Source organism: Brachyistius frenatus, unplaced genomic scaffold (genome assembly GCF_029030835.1).
Source record: "Brachyistius frenatus isolate BFR_SWC_R1_liver_20210118 unplaced genomic scaffold, ASM2903083v1 Contig_17, whole genome shotgun sequence".
Taxonomy (NCBI): Eukaryota; Metazoa; Chordata; class Actinopteri; family Embiotocidae; genus Brachyistius; species Brachyistius frenatus.
This window is the reverse complement of record NW_027210616.1, coordinates 5,940,130-5,957,892: the sequence shown is the minus strand read 5'-3', so window position 1 is coordinate 5,957,892 and position 17,763 is coordinate 5,940,130. Positions and strand designations below refer to the sequence as shown.

General features: G+C 44.8%; 2 protein-coding genes across 2 annotated transcripts; one reads left to right on the top strand and one right to left on the bottom strand.

Annotated features, from left to right (window-relative positions):
- Positions 1 to 765: 765 nt before the first annotated feature.
- On the bottom strand, positions 766 to 1,838 carry crybb1l1 (crystallin, beta B1, like 1). The gene is made up of 5 exons (XM_069694173.1): positions 1,746 to 1,838; positions 1,502 to 1,620; positions 1,288 to 1,420; positions 1,043 to 1,185; positions 766 to 937 (listed from the first exon to the last, which is right to left on the bottom strand). Exons 1-5 carry the CDS (start codon positions 1,836 to 1,838, stop codon positions 766 to 768), a joined length of 660 nt encoding a protein of 219 aa, XP_069550274.1.
- Positions 1,839 to 3,392: 1,554 nt separating this feature from the next.
- Positions 3,393 to 5,847, top strand: cryba1l1 (crystallin, beta A1, like 1). Its single transcript, XM_069694172.1, has 6 exons — positions 3,393 to 3,520; positions 3,957 to 4,039; positions 4,148 to 4,266; positions 4,595 to 4,736; positions 4,830 to 4,972; positions 5,219 to 5,847. The coding sequence occupies exons 2-6, from the start codon at positions 3,965 to 3,967 to the stop codon at positions 5,364 to 5,366; spliced, it is 627 nt and encodes a 208-aa protein (XP_069550273.1). The 5' UTR covers positions 3,393 to 3,520; positions 3,957 to 3,964; the 3' UTR covers positions 5,367 to 5,847.
- Positions 5,848 to 17,763: the final 11,916 nt, after the last annotated feature.

Below are 17,763 nucleotides of genomic sequence, written 5' to 3'. Positions count from 1 at the left end.
ATACGAGGCAAACTATGAACACACGTATCAAACAAATAACATACTGGCGGTTCACATTATTTAAAATTTTCAAGCGTGTAATGATATTTGGTGTCCAAAACGCTGATCTTCAGAAATCAGTGATTGATTACTGTCTGACGTTTTTAATCCTTTTTATTATTATTCAATTTGTCTGTTTTGTTCATTTGGGTGATTTATCAGTAATAAGTAACAACAACAACAACACTTTTGAAATCAAGATTTTCCTTTTTTATTGAAAACTTGGCCAGGATTCTGTACAGCAGAGAGGGTGTGCGATGCACAAGGGCAAGAAGTCAGGGGCACGGGGGTATCGGGGGCTCTTGGGACTCTGTTTCCCATGGTGCATCATACCCTGAGCCAAGAATCGTGTGTGTAAAACAGCGAGAGGAGTTGTGTTCCCTCTTTGGTGCCTCGGAGGACTGTAGAGGGGAATGAAGTGAGGGACTAAAAAAAGGGAGAAAAGGGGGGAAAGCAAAGCTCAGCCCATAGGGGAGAAAGAGAACCATAGAGACAGAGAGGAACAGAGGGTGGTCTGGCGGTTTGTTGAGGTCCAGCTGGTCCTTCCACTGAGGTGTTGTCTCCGATTAGGGGCAGATAAAGATCCTCACCCTTCCCCTCACTTCGTTAGATCATAGACCTTTTTAAAGTGCTGAGGTAAAGGCCTCAGACATCTCTCCCCCTTTCCCTCTTTCTCCGCCCCTCTCCCTCACTTCCACACTTTCTCTTTCTCTCCTTCCCTGAGCCTCACTTGCTGGCCATGGTGTAGCAGCCCTGTTGGTGCCACTGCATGTCACGGATACGCCTCACAGACTGGAACTGAGGACAGCGGGCGCCGAACTCATTGAAGTGCCTGAAGTCACCCTTCTCCAGCAGGTACTGGCTGCCACGGTATCCAGGGAACTGGTATCCCACCCAGCTGGGACAAAAAAAAAAAAAAGGGGGAAACATGTCAGTATAGAAGGGATTTTTTTGTTTTTGTTTTACAGCTGATGTTTGAGCTCCACTGGTGTTTGACACTCACGTTCCACAGCTGACGATGATGCTGCCCACTCTATCGGTGAAGCCGTAGGAGAACAGACTGGGAACGTCGTCGTCCATGATCTCCATCTTGCGGCCCTTGAACTCTCCAACCTCATACAGGCAGATCTTGTGCTTCTCAGGGTCCTAGAGCGGAGGAAAAACACGTAGAAACACTTGTTTAGAGAGGAAAGATGAAAAGGAGAACCTGTGAGGGAGGAGTGAACGGATGGCGTCGGATGTTTTTACCATTTTGACGGGCCTGAAGGACAGCAGGTAGTCGTTCTTCTGGCAGTTGCTCCAGGAGTCCCAGCGAGGATACTCGCCCTTCTCCAGGATGTACATCTCACCGCAGAAGTTCATCTGCTCAAAGCCCACGAAGCTGCAGATGAGAAGGCATTATGAAGTATCCACACAAACATTTTACATGTGAAAATATCTTTTTTTGAGGGGAGAGACTTACGGTCCACACTCCACACGCAGGGAGCGCACGCGGTCCATGCCCATCTCACACACATTCATGCACTCGTTGCTGATCTCGATCATGCGACCCTGGAAGTTCTCCTGGTCAAACACGTACATCTGGAGGGAACAAAGGGACATACATGAGTCAGTACAACAACAGTAGGAGTCTGTGACATGACATGTCTCATTGTGGCCACTGTTATCTGACTCCGAAGCAGGAGTCCTGTGAGAAAGCCACCCACCTTGTAGGACATCATTCCCATCTCAGACTTCTTGCCCTGAGCAGCCTTCCCATCAGTCTGGGAAGAAGTCTTGGACTTATCTCCAGTGGACATGATTACTGGGTGGAAAGAGAGTGGAGAAAACAGAGACAGGGTTTGTTCATGTGACAAATTCAACCTGTGTTTACTAATGTGAGGCAATTCAGAAAATCAAAGCAAAGATAGAATTAAATGCAAAAATGTGAACGGAATAATCTGTATATTTTTGGTCTAATGTTTGCTTCTTCCGCTGGTGTTGCATCCCCATGCACCTGCAGGTGTACAGTATGTGTGTGTACCTTACCTGCCTGTGTGTGCGATGCCTGTGCCGAGACTCACTCAGAGTGTGTGCGGCTCGGAGTGCGCCCCTCCCTTTTATACGCTGGCGCCCACAGGAGAGGGATTATGGGGAGAGAAACAAACCCGCTGAGGTCAGAGATGAGAGACAAAAGAAACCCCACATCATCAGAGAGGGACTGACAGAGGGGATGGGTGGAGGCAGAAGAGGACTGACAGAAGCCAGTAACAGACTGACCAATTCAAAATAGTCGGTGTGACTTAAACCGCAGTAATTTATAATTCTCTTTCACTTGTTCCAAATATAATCAAGTACTTATGATTGCATGTTGTGTAATGATGTATAAATCTGTGACTGACTAGCATCAAACATCTGGCAGTATTTCCAACAATGTGATGAAGTGTCAGATGTTTAATTGACGATTTGTTTTTACTTTGATCTTGATCAGCCAGTTTTCATTCACACCTGATACATAAATACAAATGTGTATTGTGAAGTGTCAAAGATTTACAAACTTTCTCATGTTGAGGACCTTAAGGTGTAGAGCCACAGACCACAGGGCCCCGTTTCAAAAGTTTATATCAGAACTCAGTCTGAGGTGATATTTGGTTGATTCCAGCTGTGAGATTATGAATGGTTAACTGTCAAATGGGGTTGTAACTGGAGGGAAACAGATGTAATGCATTTTATTTGTCTTCAAACGGATCCTGATCAGTAAGTTCTGAGTTTTGTGTTTTTAATAGATGTATCTATGGGTTATTTTGTGTTATGTATTTGTTAAAGTTCTTTATTACAGGTTCATTTGAGGACGGATGAAGACTGCACGTGAAGCTTTAAATGTTGTGGCATCATGCTGCACTGCCTTGTAAAGATTAAAAAATAAATGAAATTTGGGCCTTTAGGACTTATCAATCTGCTAAACCATTGGTGTACAGCAGTACAGGTAAAAGTGCGCGCGCAACAGCGTCTGAAAATAAGATATTGCTGTATGAAACGAGTAAAATGAAACTTTTACTGTCCCTTTAATATTTCTATACATTCGTTCAGAGCCACCCAGTGTTCTCCTCTCCACTGCGCCGTTAATCCCCACATTCTCCACCCGGATCCCGGCCCTTTGTGCCGGGGCACGCGCCGGACTGCTGACCGGGGTCCGAACACACCGGAGCGCCTATTGTTTCCGAGCCTCAGCACCACTATGGGATCTGCTGAGCAAGCCGCCGGAGCAGGACAACAGCGTCCAGCGGCCGCGCAGCGACGCCGGGAGCGCGCCTGGATACCGCTGCTACCGCGCCAAATGGACAGTTACCACGGTCCGAGCCAGAGACGCGGACGCGCAGTGGCAGGCGCGCTCCCCGACAGTCGGTATAAAACTGAAGCGCCAGGTTCTCTCAAAGCTCTACGCGAGGCAGGCGGTAGGCGCGTACCACTCCCGAGCTCTTCCAGTAAAGTGCCAATCTAGGTAAGGCTGCATCTCTGCTTTCAACTCAGCTCAGGGTCACAGACAGGTTTGCTCAAGGTGCTTTCACACTGAAACTGAAATCCAAAAGCACTTTCTGAAACCTGTTCCACACTCGTATCGCTATCAGACAGAATTTGAAAACTTTAAAAAGTGAATTAACTGTTTTTGGCCGGACCCCCTCTAGATGTTTTAGACTGTTGTGAGAATAATTGAAGCCTGAATGATTCACAAGGATTAGTGGTGTTTCTGCTTGTAGAAAGTGAACATCATGTTTTACACTGAGGCAATGTGCCAAATACTCTTGAACTGTTAAATCACTGATTCTCTAAATTCATCTCTGAAGGATATGTCTCTCCAACACTGTTTCTTACACACCTTCTCGCCCTTTCCTTCATGTCCCCTCTTCTTGCTTTTTTTTTTTTTTTTGCCACCTCAGGAGTAAAGATGTACAGAACTACAAGATCCCCAATGATGCAGCCGCTGGTCAACTCAGGAATGGGCATGGCTCCTTTCTTCAAGGTAAAACACACACTCATGGATATGAGATGTTTGATATGATCTGTGCATCTCTGCTTGATGTGAAGGATGGTGAATGATATACAACCTTAACTCCTCTGGTCTCTGCAGGTGACCGTGTTCGAGCAGGAGCATTTCCAGGGCAAGTGCCTGGAGTTCACCTCCGAGTGCTGCAACATCCAGGAGTGCGGTCTGGACAACATCCGCTCCATCAGGGTGGAGAGCGGAGCGTAAGTCTCACAAGCTTTGTCTCTGGTAACAAGAAGACAAAAATAAGACCCAGTATACTGACACAACGTAGCCTACAATTAATTAAACATACTGATGAGGTAAATCTGCGTAAAATTATCATCACCTTTTTGATTTACGCATAATACATCACTGAAACAGAAGATAAGAAAGATTCAAATTTAAATGTGTGTTATATTTCTATGTTGGTCAATGGGGAAAAAAAAGACGTGTTAGTTTACGACGAATCCCATTTTAGAAACAAAGTAAGGTCTTGAGATTGGAAGTTCGATTATGTCACCAGGCCTCTCTCTCTGTCTCTCTGTGAAGTTGGGTGGGCTTCGAGCACCATGACTTCCAGGGCCAGCAGTTCATCCTGGAGAGAGGAGAGTACCCCCACTGGGACGCTTACAGTGGTTCCCTCTCCTACCACGTGGAGCGCCTCATGTCTCTGCGCCCCATCTACTGCGCCGTGAGTGACACCTCTCAGTGTGCATGATCTCCACCGTCCAGCTGACAATCAACAACCAGCTCTGAAATCCAACGTCTCTTTTGTCTCGTTCAGTCCCACCAGAGCAGTCGCATGATCATTTTCGAAAAGGAGAACTTCATGGGCCGCAGCGTGGAGATCTGCGACGACTACCCCTCTCTGCAGGCCATGGGCTGGATGATGCCCGAGGTTGGCTCCATGCACGTGCAGTGTGGCGCGTAAGTTTTTTTTTATCCATTTCTCTATGTAAATATGACGGCGTATGTATGTGAGGCTTAATTATCCATTTCAAATCTGGCAACTGTGTCTAAATGTTCTAATTGTCTAAACTGTACACTGTGAATCCCTGTAATCCCTCATCAACATCTGTTGAATGTAATAGACAAACCAGCTGAAAGCCCTAAATCCCAACCCTCCTAAAATAGTCCTCCTAACGCTTGCGGCCTTCTCTGTCCGTCCCACAGCTTTGTGTGCTACCAGTTCCCTGGCTACAGGGGCCAGCAGTACATCATGGAGTGTGAGAGACACAGTGGAGACTACCAGCACTGGAAGAACTGGGGCTCCCACTGTCAGACTCCCCAGATCCAGTCCATCAGGCGCATCCAGCACTGAGAGGAGGACAGACTGAGACTGAGGCCCGCGGACAGCAGCTCCCCTCGACCACCGCTCCCCTTACCCATAACCCTCTCCTCTCTTTCTTTCTTTCTCTCTTCGATCCTTTCCTTCCTCTTGACTTAAGCCGCCCCGACAACACCACCACTGATTCACAGCCGCTGCCAGAGTGTGATAAGAGACAATATCGCACTGTTAAAGCACAGGGAAACACACACTTCACGCACGCACGCACACACTGACATAACACAACTGACACTCGCACAGTGTCTTTTTATTTGGTATAGAGGTCCCTACCCGCTCACACACAAACACACACCTGCGCTGTACTCTCACCTGAGCTCGGCGATGGCGCCATGTCTGGGAAAACCTCCCCAGCGGCACTCCTCCTCGTCAGTTGCGGCGGACTTTGTTGTGGTGCAGCTCAGATGGGTTTTGTTGTTGTGTGTAGGAGGTTGATCCACAGGTTGTTCACTAATAAACTCATTTTCACTTCATGTAGTCTTCTTTTATCATTTTTAAGTCCGTGTGTAGGTTTAATTACAGCCTGAGGATGGATGAATGGTTATTTGTGTTCCTTATAGTTGTTGCAGTACTGGTTTGATACGTTTCTATGAATTATCTGATGCTGTTCTGCATTTTGAAGTCTAACATAAGGGACTGAATTAGGCAGACAGCATAAAGGGAAGTGAGAACTAATGTAGAGAGGGCAGGGTTTAAAGGGCGACATAAGTGCAGACTTTACCATTCATGGTGGCAACAAGATTGAAAAGACATCGATCTGCCCGGTGAAGCTAAAACATCGAAGAGGAGCAACAATGACCAGACACAATTTGAGTGGAAGGGGATTTTAAAGAGTGCAGACCTATGTAGGCAATCAAACTGTGGGTTATAAGTACACGTAAAGTTGACTGTATGAGAACAATTAAGAAAAATGTTTAGACACAAGATCTGTGTTGATATTTGAAAAATATTAGGTTATAAGTGATCAATACTGTCAATCAGACTGCTGTACGTCCGTTTTTCAAAGCACTGTTTATTTGGGTCTTTGGTTTCAATTCCAAACACATGTTGAGGGAGAAAAATTTAAAACCAACATGCACACTGATGATGAGCCTCACTTTCAGTGACGTGGATGTGAAGAGGAGCCACAACAATCGAGCAGCTCATCTACTGTGCAGAACTTGTGCAACACACGGAAAACTGAGAGATCTTTATTGTAGAAATCAGAACCAAAAGTGCCAAGAGGAACGTTGCCAAACAAAACCCGACACTAAAACAAGGAAGACTAATATTTTCCTGGAACATTTTTGGCAGAACAGAGGCTGACATTATGAATCATATTCACAGCTAACAAAGTCATAGTTGTATGCACAACTAATAAAACACTCCTGATTTCTTTCCGCAGCAAAACGCTGTGTAAACTGTTCGGGTTCGTGTTGATTTCAGCACTTCACAGTTAAAACAAACTTTGCTGAACGCATCTGCTTAACAGTCGCAAGGAATTAGCAGGAGAAACCTTGTACATAAAATCGTTGCCTAAATATCTCAGAACTATCCCAGCCGCCTTTGACAGCTTGACAATAATCTGTACACTGAAACTAAATATCTGCACACAAACTAGAGCCTCCTGTTGGTTTGTCTCTGTTGATTAAACTCACTCTCGTGTCTTTATGCACCATGATGTGCATCGTCTTTTTCTTTTTTTCCTATTGAAAACAAACAGCCGACATGTTGCTCTCAGTTCTTTTTTTCCTGAACATCGTTGGGATAGAAAAACAAAAATCCTTTGCGCGATTGTCAGTGTGTTTGCACATGAAAGCAAACACAATAAAAACACAAGACAATTAAAACATGACTTGTAAACATTTAAGATGAAACCGCGTTTGCCCCGCATCTCACAGCTAAACAAAACAACCTTAGAAATGTGTTCTGGGAGACGAACGAAACGACACAAACAGAAGGACACGGGTAAAAAAAAAAAAAAAAAAAAAGGAACATCACAGATGCTAATGTAACACCACCTCAGTCCGGCAATTTCTGCCAACGAGCTCACCTTTACTCACAGCAGTGAAGATCGCTGATGAAGAGTAGTCTGTCTGTTCTCCCACAACATCAACGTCCTTGTCTCCTTGCTCTTCCTCGCCCTCTGAAGACTCTGTCCAGCTGATGATCATCGGATCAAGGCCGGGACTGGAGCCTCTGATCACGTCAACATCCTCGTCTCTGCCCACTCCCCAGCTTCCTGCCGACTCCAGGCTGGACTTCTCAGAAGGATGTGGAGGTGAAGCAGAAGGCTTTATGGGAGTCGGTGCTGTTCTCTTCTGGCAGTCGTCTTTTTCTGGCTCGGCGTCTTCGTCGTCTCCTTCCACATCAATTATCTCATCAGCGCTGTTCTCCGTCTCTTCATCCATCAAACTCTCCTCAGTTTCTCCGAGATTGATTCCACTTCCCACCGGTGTTTCCTTTCGTTCTTCTTCTTGTAAACTGGTCAGCGAAACGGTCTCTGCGTCGATGACCTCCTCTGGCTTTCTGGTTGCTGGTTTGGAGACCAAATCTGCAGATTCAGCGCTTGGTGTGCACGGTGCACACGTTGGCAGCGTCACTTGTTCAACGCAAACCCTCTTGGTCACAGTGGCATCGCCACTTGTGTTGTCGTTTGATTTTGCGCTCCTCTTTTTTCTCGTCCTTGTAGGTCCCTCTGCCTCTTCCTGCAGCCGGACAGTCGCTTCTTCGTGTCTGGCTCGATTCTTTTCTTGCTGTTCATCCGTGCCGCTGGGATCCACAGGCTGCGGCGTTGTACTCTCGCTGTTAGATAAACTGAGAAGTTCTTCATTTTTCCTGGGCCTGCCTCCCCCACAGCCTGATTGGTCTGCTGAGGGTGACTGCTTGTGTTGACGGGGCTCCTAAAGAAAGGTGATATTGTTTTTTAAAACAATTTAACCTCATTAAATTAAACAAATACAAAAAAAGATGACTCTACAGCCACGCAGGTGACTCTGCAAAGCTGAACTTATATCAGTGATGCCCTGAGCTGTATGCTAACGTGTTTACAATGACTAATGCTGCTCACATTCATATCATTAAGTTAGCATGCTATTTAGCACCGAACACAAAATACAACTGAGTGAATGGAACAAAGCAAAGTTGGGACAAGATGATGACGCTACATGAAAAAGTAAAAGATTTCAAAAAGAATTAGTATTTATTGTCTGGAAACCATAAATACCGTTGCATAGTTTCGTGCCAATCCATATTGTACACTTTAAAACATTTGTTTATTAGGAAAAAAACATCATGGCAATCAGTCTAAACCAATTGGACCAATCGATCAGTCGACATCTCATTCATAGGGCCTCCCCGCTAGTTTGGTGCCTCTGTCATTAAATCAGAAGACACACAAGGTCACTGATCTCCTAAAAAAGGTCAATGCTTACCATCATATGCGTGTCTCTGAGTCTGCTTCTAATTGGGTAGGACTTGGGTCGGCTCCACAACAGTGGCTTATTCTCTCCAGACAGGCCGTCGCAGCAGTATTTTACTGATGATGAATCTGTGTTTGTTCTTGCAACACCCTGAAAAATAAACACACGCATAAGAACCATTAAATTATTTAATTTTTTTGTTTACATTCTGAGACAGTCACTGTCCAGTTTCACCATCATATTAATATTTGTTTAGTCAGTGGCGCCGGCAGAATTACATTTGCTCGTGAGCACAAGACCACCCAATTAAACATTATTTCTAATATCAAGTTTCCCTAAAACACATGCGTGTGGTGGCTTCACCACTGACAGTGATGCCAAGCCATCAGCTGTTAGGAGCCCATGTATGACTTCGGGGTAAGGTCTTTTGGTTGTTGCTCATTTAAATCCACAAAATGTCCACTTGACTTCTCGCCTTCAATCCCAATGTATTCTGATAGGGAAATATGCCACTTTCCTACCTTATGCACTTATAGTTTTGAGCCGTAGCTTTTTTTTTCCGAGTGGGCTAGCTTTATCTGCCTTTATTGAAATGTTCTATTAAAAATTTATAGTATTTCTAACTAATATATTTCTTGAATTTGGTTGCTTTTTTTTCCACCGGTTACAAAGGAAGAGGGCATGCTGGGAAATGCTAACTTGTTTGTGTTTTGCTAGACTGGTGACAGCAGACAAACATCAAAAAGTGGAGAGAAGTTAGAAAAGGGCGTCACCTTGTCTTGCAGACTCTGTAAGCGGTGTCCCTGCAGTGTCACTATGGCTGGCAGCAGACTTCTCTCCAGTTTCACCACAGGCACCTGCCGTAGCTGCTTGTCTTGAAGATCATGAATGATTTTGGTCTTTGCTGATGACACTGCTTTTCTCCTCCTCTTTTTCTCTAATGAGAACTGATATTGTCTTGGTCTCTTCCTGTATTGTGTTCCGGCTGCTGCTCTGACGTCCCCCGGGGTTCCCTCAGTATGTTCAGGGGAAACGGGATGGCGAGCAGAAGCCTTGCTTGTTTGGGAGCGGCTCTGCTTCGTTTCATCACTCTGCCGCTCATGTATATTTTGTAGGCGAGGGGCGTCAGCGGTTGCGGTCTGATTCTTATTTTTTTTGTGTTTTCTCAGGACAGTGTAAGGCTGACTTGCCTCTGTGGAGCTCTCGCCACCCGTGTCGTTCTCTTCCGTGGCACTACAGCTTTCGACATGCTGCTCAAACGACTGAAGGAACTGCTCCAGCATCTCGTTCAGCTCTCCCTCACACTGCTGCTGCAAAAGAGGCACCTCACCATTGGCGGAACGACTACAATCAGCTCCTCTTACGACAGCGACAGCCACCGTGGACCTGTGGAGGCCAGTTGCGAGACACTGCTGTTTGTTTTGGGCTGAAGTGTTGCCGGAGGAGGCCAAGGTACAGCTGCTGGTACTTGTTGGAAGAGGATGCTGAGAATGTGGAGCGCTGGTGTCTTTTGGTAAAATGTCGAGCCCCTTCATGACTTCCTCCAGAAGACGGTCGATGTGCTCGGGCTGTTCCTCGTGAGGTGGAGGGGCCGGAGGAGGGAGGGAGGTGGTGTGGAGGAGGGACGATGCTGGAGACGCGTAGGAGGCAGCAGGTGACGGCAGGCTGGGAGAAGGAGAAGGCTGCAGGGAGGGACTGGAGGCACATAACGCATTGCAGGAGTGGATGGGTGGGAAAGGAAAGGAAACTGATGTTGTTGATTTGGCCCTTGAACTTTGACCCAAGGTGACAGGGAGACTGTCCTGTAACAAAGGAGAGAAGTGTATTAAATACTAAACAACACAGAGTGCAGCAGGTACAAGGAAATAGAAAAGTGCATCAATGTTTTTTCATGTATTTAAAGCAATGACTCTTCACTGAGTTAACAATCTGAGTAAATTCACAAATCACAGAGCTGTTATTATCCTCTTTAATGATTGGTCCAAACTTTGCTCGTACAACTTAATTGAACAATCAGAGAGCTCGACCTTTTATAAGTAATGGATCGGTTGCAGAGGAACCAACTTCATGCCAAAGCAGCCATTTAATAAATCACTGTCATTTTACTACAAGGTGAAGCCATAAATACCCATTTATCTTGTCTAACACAACCCAATCATTAAGTTCCTCTATAAATAACAAATTGATTATGAAAATAATTGTTACTTGCAGCTCTATAGCATTATAATGTACATCATACTGCATTTTTTTGTGTAACAAATAATATAAAAGAGCCATATCTGATGACTTGTCAGACACTAAGGCCCATTTGGCAAGCAACATTAACAATATCTACGTGCACTGGAAGGGCTGTTACTGGCAAAACGTCCATTATTCCAAGATGTTTTCTCGGTGTGATAAACATCTCAGAAAATATCCCAATATAGGGTATTTCACAATTATTATTATTATTATATTTATTATACATTACAATGACTCCTAAAGGAATGAAAACAGGAGGTTATTTTTTTGAACAAATGCTTAATCATAAGCCTAGTTCTACCTTTTGAAAATTAGTAAAATGCATTAAACTTAAAGCAGGATTTAACTGCTGCAGTTGGATGAGCTGGAGCTCTTTTGAACTGTTACTGCAACTAATGGCACACTGCAGCACGCTCACCTGGTTCACATGCTGCGGAGTGTTTTTCTGTCCACGCTGGGTGCTACGTCTTCCTCCCCCACTGCGCAGCAGCACAGCTCCATTTTGGCTGATCTCCCACACTTTGCTGCGCACTCTTCTCGGACCTCTGCTGGCTGGTTTCAGAAGCTCTCTGGTCTTCAGGCACAGCTTCCTGCCGACAGCTCCTCCACCCTGACCCGTCCTGGGTGCTCTCATGCCCCACCTGTGCAGGAACCGCTTCTGCAGCCTGCCCACCCCCACCCCCTGTCCTCTCCCTCCTGGTCTTGCTCGTGGTTTCCTGGCTTTCATCTCACCTGTGCCGGCTCTCCTGGCACCTCCCACCCCTGCTCCTCGCCTCCCTCCTGCTCTCCCCCTGCCCTCTTCTTTGTCTCGGTTCACAAAGTGGAGGATGAATCCGGGGATGTTGTCTTTAAATTGCTCGAACCGCTCCTGCTCGCACTCTTCATCTGCTGCGACGCCTTTATTGTCTCTTTGAGGACCAACCCAGCAGCTCTGAGGGTCAACGGCACATGGGGTTGGTTGGCTGGAAAGATGAGCGAGGGATGGGGGGACTGATGTGTACGGCGGCGCCACAACATTCACAGATGTGCTTCCGGCTGCTGTGGATTCTTGGACAGAGGCTGAAAGAGCAGAGAAAGGTTGGAGTGTTTGGTTTTCATTTGGTGGGTAGACGAGGGACACGGGGACTATTTGAGGGGGAACAAGATGGGAATCAATCTGTTCTAAACCCTGGAGAGCACTCACATCAATGGTCTCAAATGAGGAGTCTGGGTAAATAGAGGGAGCTGTGTTTATCTGCAGCTCTTCTGTCTGAGTCCACATGTCTTTTCCGCCATCTGACAGTGTCTCTTTCCACAGAAAAGTGCACCCATCCCTCACCTCTCTCCTCCACCTGTGCTGTGTCCTCTCATTCTTCTCAGTCCACAGAGGCTCCGTTTGCACTCCCGCCTCTGTGGACTGGATGACTCCTTCCCCGCTTCTGCTTTTACGGTCCCTTTCCGTAACCTCCACCAGCCCGTGGATGCCCATGTTGGCCGCAGCAGAAATAGCCTCTTGTTTCTCCCTCTCCCCCTCCCCTGACATCTCTCCGGAGTACAGAAGTCGGACCATGTGGAGAAGGTTGCAGGGACCCAGAGCCTGAAGCTCCAAGACGTGGCTGTGCCCTGCTCGGGGCGCCGGTGCAGAGGACAGAGCGGAGGAGATCTGGGGGCTGATAGCTGACAAAATACAACTGTGTGCTGGCACTGATATACCTGCAGGACAGGGAACATGTCAATAATGATACAGGCTTCCACAACTACATGAAGCTAGAATATTATCTATATGCATACGTCCCACAATAAGCGCTAATTAACAGAACACATATGGCAAAATAACAAACTTTAAAGGATAGCATTTAATGTGTGTAATTTTGCTTTTGTGTGTGTGTGTGTGTGTGTGTGTGTGTGTGTGTGTGTGTGTGTGTGTGTGTGTGTGTGTGTGTGTGTGTGTGCGTGCGCGTGTGCGTGTGTGTTATACCCTCTGCCCTGAGTAGCGTGTCACAGAACTGGCCGCACTGCTGCTGTTTCTGCAGCTCAGCGAGGAGGAGGGCTTCGAATCCTGGTCTTTGATAGCGCCACATTTCTCCATCCACTTCAGAATAGGAGCACAGAGGAGGAGAGTGCGGGTGAACTAAGGGAGAAAGAGATGTGTGGCTGGTCAGAAATGTAAAGGATATGAGGGACATAAAAAAAAAGTTGGACTTTAATGTGGCTGAGATGAGTTGTGAAGCCTTGAATGATTAGGCGCTATCTTATATTAAAGGGCCTCATAGTACCTTACTATCTGGAAAGAGCACATCAGACTGCAGGTTTACTTGGGGTTTCAAAGATGATTAAAAGTAGAATGGAAGGAAAACCTTCTCTACTTTTAACATTAGGCTAATCAGGCATTTTTATTTGATTAATCTTATCATCCTTATATAATCATAATGCTTAAGGTCTGAGTAGCTTTTTTTTTCTTTTTTTTTTACCAATAATCTTTTAATGTGTTTTTAATTATTTGTTTCCTTACTAATGTGTTATCTTGTGACTGTAAAGCATTCTGGGACCATTTTGCAGGTGGTTTTACACTTAAAATAAAGAGATAATCTTTCACGTTTCACACACACAACCAAACAGATTTTTGTGGTAGAGGCCGCACTTGCAGTCATTACATATGTAAACAAGTTTTACAGTATGCGCATGAATAATGCATGCTTGCTCAGTGCTTTACAGGCTCATGGTCATCTCGTGCATTCATTTATAATGGTAATGTGTGCAAAACAGGCTTGCATTGTTAATATTATTATTATTATTATTATTATTATGAATAAAACTTGTCGGTTATACTCATTAATTTTTTTTCTGAGAATCCAGTTCATATAAACAGCACCGACACTTTAAAAAAAAAAAAACAGGCATGCATTGTGCTGCGAGCGCAGGTGATCCAATCTGCGCATGCCCAGCTCATCTCAAAGTAATTGAAGCCCACCTGTTGGTTAGCATCTCTGCTAACAACTAGCTACACCCAGACCGCCCAGAGAAACGTAAGCAAGTCATGACAGACCACCTATTGATTAACATATCACGAGCAACACATGATGTAGTTTAACAGCACTTTCCAGCGTACCGAGGCTGTGTTTGAACCACACTCTCCTGTCTGGCTAATTAACGTTACGGTCAAAGGCGGACACGTGACAGGACAGTCGCTTCACTCACCTGCTGCGTTTCCCAAAATACTCTTTATATCCGCTCCTTCGTCAAAAAAAATACAATGGCTCGTCCTGACATGTCTAATTTTCAAAGTAAATTTAACGGACGGTATTTTGTTTTGCTCTTTTTATTTTTTTTTTCGTTTTTCTGTCCGGTTCAGTGAGGTCAACCACAGGTCAGCATGGCCCGCAGCCCCCGGACGGTAGTGTTGTCCGTCGCTGCGCCACTAGGGGGCGACTGTGTTTACATGTACCGACCTGGCTGGTGGCCTCAGAGTCGTGTGAAGAGGCCAAAATGTATTTGCAAAAATCTACATTTCATTTAGTTGGCAGTTAATTAGACACACCTAGTTTAAAGTAATCTAGGAGTCTACGATAAGATAAACCCAAACCTTTATTGGTTTCCAGTGGCTAAATTTGGTTGTTGTACATAGATAAGAACAGTAAATAGCCAATATAAAAGATACGGAGCTATAATATAAAAAAAAAATAATATTAGAAACAGGACCTGGCATATGGAGACAGGTTACTAACTCAGGGTTAAAGTGTCTGATGAAGTGACTGATGCAGCAATATATATTTGAGATACTGCTGAATTGTATTGCAATACACTTAAGAGTGTTGAATATGTAATCCACCTTCATTGATATAAATGAGGAAGACAAAATATTTTTTTTTAAAAGTCCTCAAGCTGTTAAAATCAGCACAACTGACCACAAATTCACAATTATTTTGGTTCAGCACTTCCCAGCAATTCTAACCTTCTTTAAAGGAGGATTAAATACAGTATTTCCCCCCCAAAATGTCAGTCTAATTTAGTTCTCTGCTGTCACATAACAGCAGTGTTCTCTGACTTAAGTTGGTAATATTTTGTCAGCTCATCACATTTCAGTCTCTCCTTTCATTTCATTCGTAAATAATGGTGAAGCATGTTTTGGTGCTATAAATGGCACAAGTACCATGTCTGCAGAGACAGAGATGCAGGGACACAATAAAAGATAATCCTGTGTTAATAGTTATCACTCAAACACAGTCACAGTCTAATTTGGGCTGTACACTTTTAATGAGTGACATTGGAAACTATGTCATTGAGTAATACGAATAAACAAACGAGATAGTATTTTTACCCACCTGTAGGCTGTCCTGTTTTTACGCAGCTTCCAGTCTGCTTGTCAATCCCAGCCTCCCTGTTTGAGCATTTGTCCAGAAATTTATGATTAGAGTGATAATAATGAGCACAGTATGGATATCAGATGTCGCTGTGTTAGTGTTAAGATGGCGAAAGACAGAGGTGAAGCGAACAAAGCAAACCGTACTCTTAAGCATATCATCCAGTTTCAGTACGTGTCATGTGCCTGTTTATTGTGAGAGATAATGAATGATTTCTGCATATGTTATGGTACATTATTGCATCTTAATGGTAACTTAGTAGGTCGGAGAAAACTGAGTCTGCCACTGTTGTCTGTTCTTTTCAGTGTTGACTGCAGGGAAGGTTAAAGGTCAGGGTGACACAGCGCTCACGTGTCCCTAATGTACATTGAAAGGGTTGTTTAGTCCATAGAAGCTGCAAAGTGATCCCTGACTAAACATGTTTCAGCTGAAGTGATGGGGGGGACAAAATGAGGCCTCAGCAGTCTGAATTAGACAAATCAAGCCTCCAAAGTTACATTCTTTAGAGGACAGAATTCCAATGGTCAGTGTTTGCTTGTTGAGCCACGATGGAGGTGGGATAGTATCACACGAAGCAGGAATTTACCTCGAGCTTTTGCTCCAGCGTTAACATCAGCTGTCTCAGACAAACATGTTGGCCCGACATTGACAGTAAATATGAACCAACCACATTTTCTATTTATAAAATCATTCATCAAACTAATACGGATTTAAACATTTTTGACCAACTTTGCTGTGTAAGCAGCTTCAGTGTAGATGACTGACAACATCGCACAAAGTCACACAAGTTACTACAGAGGCTATATTTATAAATTGCAGTGCTGTTGAAAATGTTTTATCACCATCAGCCATCTTGTGTTTTATGAGATATTAAAACACTGGAGCACACTGATTTGAGAAGCACCTGCTGGAAGAAAATCAATTTTCACCCAACCTTGCATGTTATTTTACAACTTAAATATGGAAGAATAAATGTCCCCCGGTCAAATGTCAGTATATCCTCTGTTAATGGACCAGGTGTAATCCTCGGGGCGCTCTTGTTGTTTATGTTCACAGAGAAAAGAAGCATTTTATCCGGTTCACATTGTCTCATTGTTTCTGTCCAGGAAAGCAAGGACTGGATCAAATGGCGATGAGGGGACCGGGCTGAAAACCTTGGCAGGGGACGGAGAGTCCTCTTGGCGTGGAGTCGGACGGGGCCAGCGCTCATTAAACTTAACAAAGAAGAGCGGGTCTTTGAAGGGCCCCCCGTAGATGATGGCCTGCATCAGGTAGATGAGGACCACCACCATGAAGCTGATGAGGAAGAATGGAATAAAGGGCCTCAGGTGGTGCCAGACCACCCCGACCCCGTAGCCCAGGCCGCTGAGTCCATTTTGCTTGCCAGTGTGGGAGGTGTTTCGGGAGGAATCTGGCACCGGGGTGCGATTAGGTGACTCGTCATCCGAGTTCGAAGAGAACAAACTTGGCACGCCGAGTGAATCCATGCGTTATAAGTCAAGACAAAGACGTTCCTTTGCTCCAAAAATGATCTGTTTGTACTCGTTTTCTTCGAGGGGTCATAAGGAAGGACGCAGAAAGCCACACATAATCTCCCAGTGGTGTGGTTCCCCTACCTTACCGTGTACGGAGGTTTCCCGAATGACTCTGGCTCGCTGTGATGAACCCAGTGCTGAACTCCACACAACAGTCACTCCTCTCCTTTTCCTGTGCTGTATTACTCTTGATCCTTACTGCCCTTTTCGCTCACATAATGTTGAAGTTAAGTGACGCTGCTTGTGTTTGAGCTTTACGGAGAGATGAAGAGGAAATGAAGAACAGCAGGGGAGACTTAAATAGATATGACACCAAATGGAAGGAGGGGTCGAGAATCTGCTGCATTTAGTGGTCTCGGGTTTAATGAGTGTGAGTGTGAGTGTGTGTGTGTGTACCAGCTCCACAGGTTATAAACATTACACACCATTTGATTAGCATATATACATCTGCGATTAGATATCTGCTTTTCTTATGTAGTTATGTTTCTTTGCAGTATATCAGAGCTCTAATATTACAACTCTAACCGAGAAGTTCTGTGGCAGGTGCAGCTACAGGACGTTTACGTAAACTTCACACTTCACATCTAATCAGAGCTGTGGTGAGGTTTTAGATACTTACATGTTTCATATTTTTATTTTTTAAGCCAATTGTTCCAATGATGGTTTCTTTAAGTTACATTTCCCAGCACAAAGGAATTATAATTATGGCAGTGAAACTTTACAGTGTCGATTGTTGAAAGTACAGATTCACATTTTTTTTTCCAAGACTTAAAACAACACTCAGATGTCTATCATGTACAATTCAGGAGTTATATGGCACTGTAATTGGTCTTTTTCTCTATTAGCATTGAAGAAA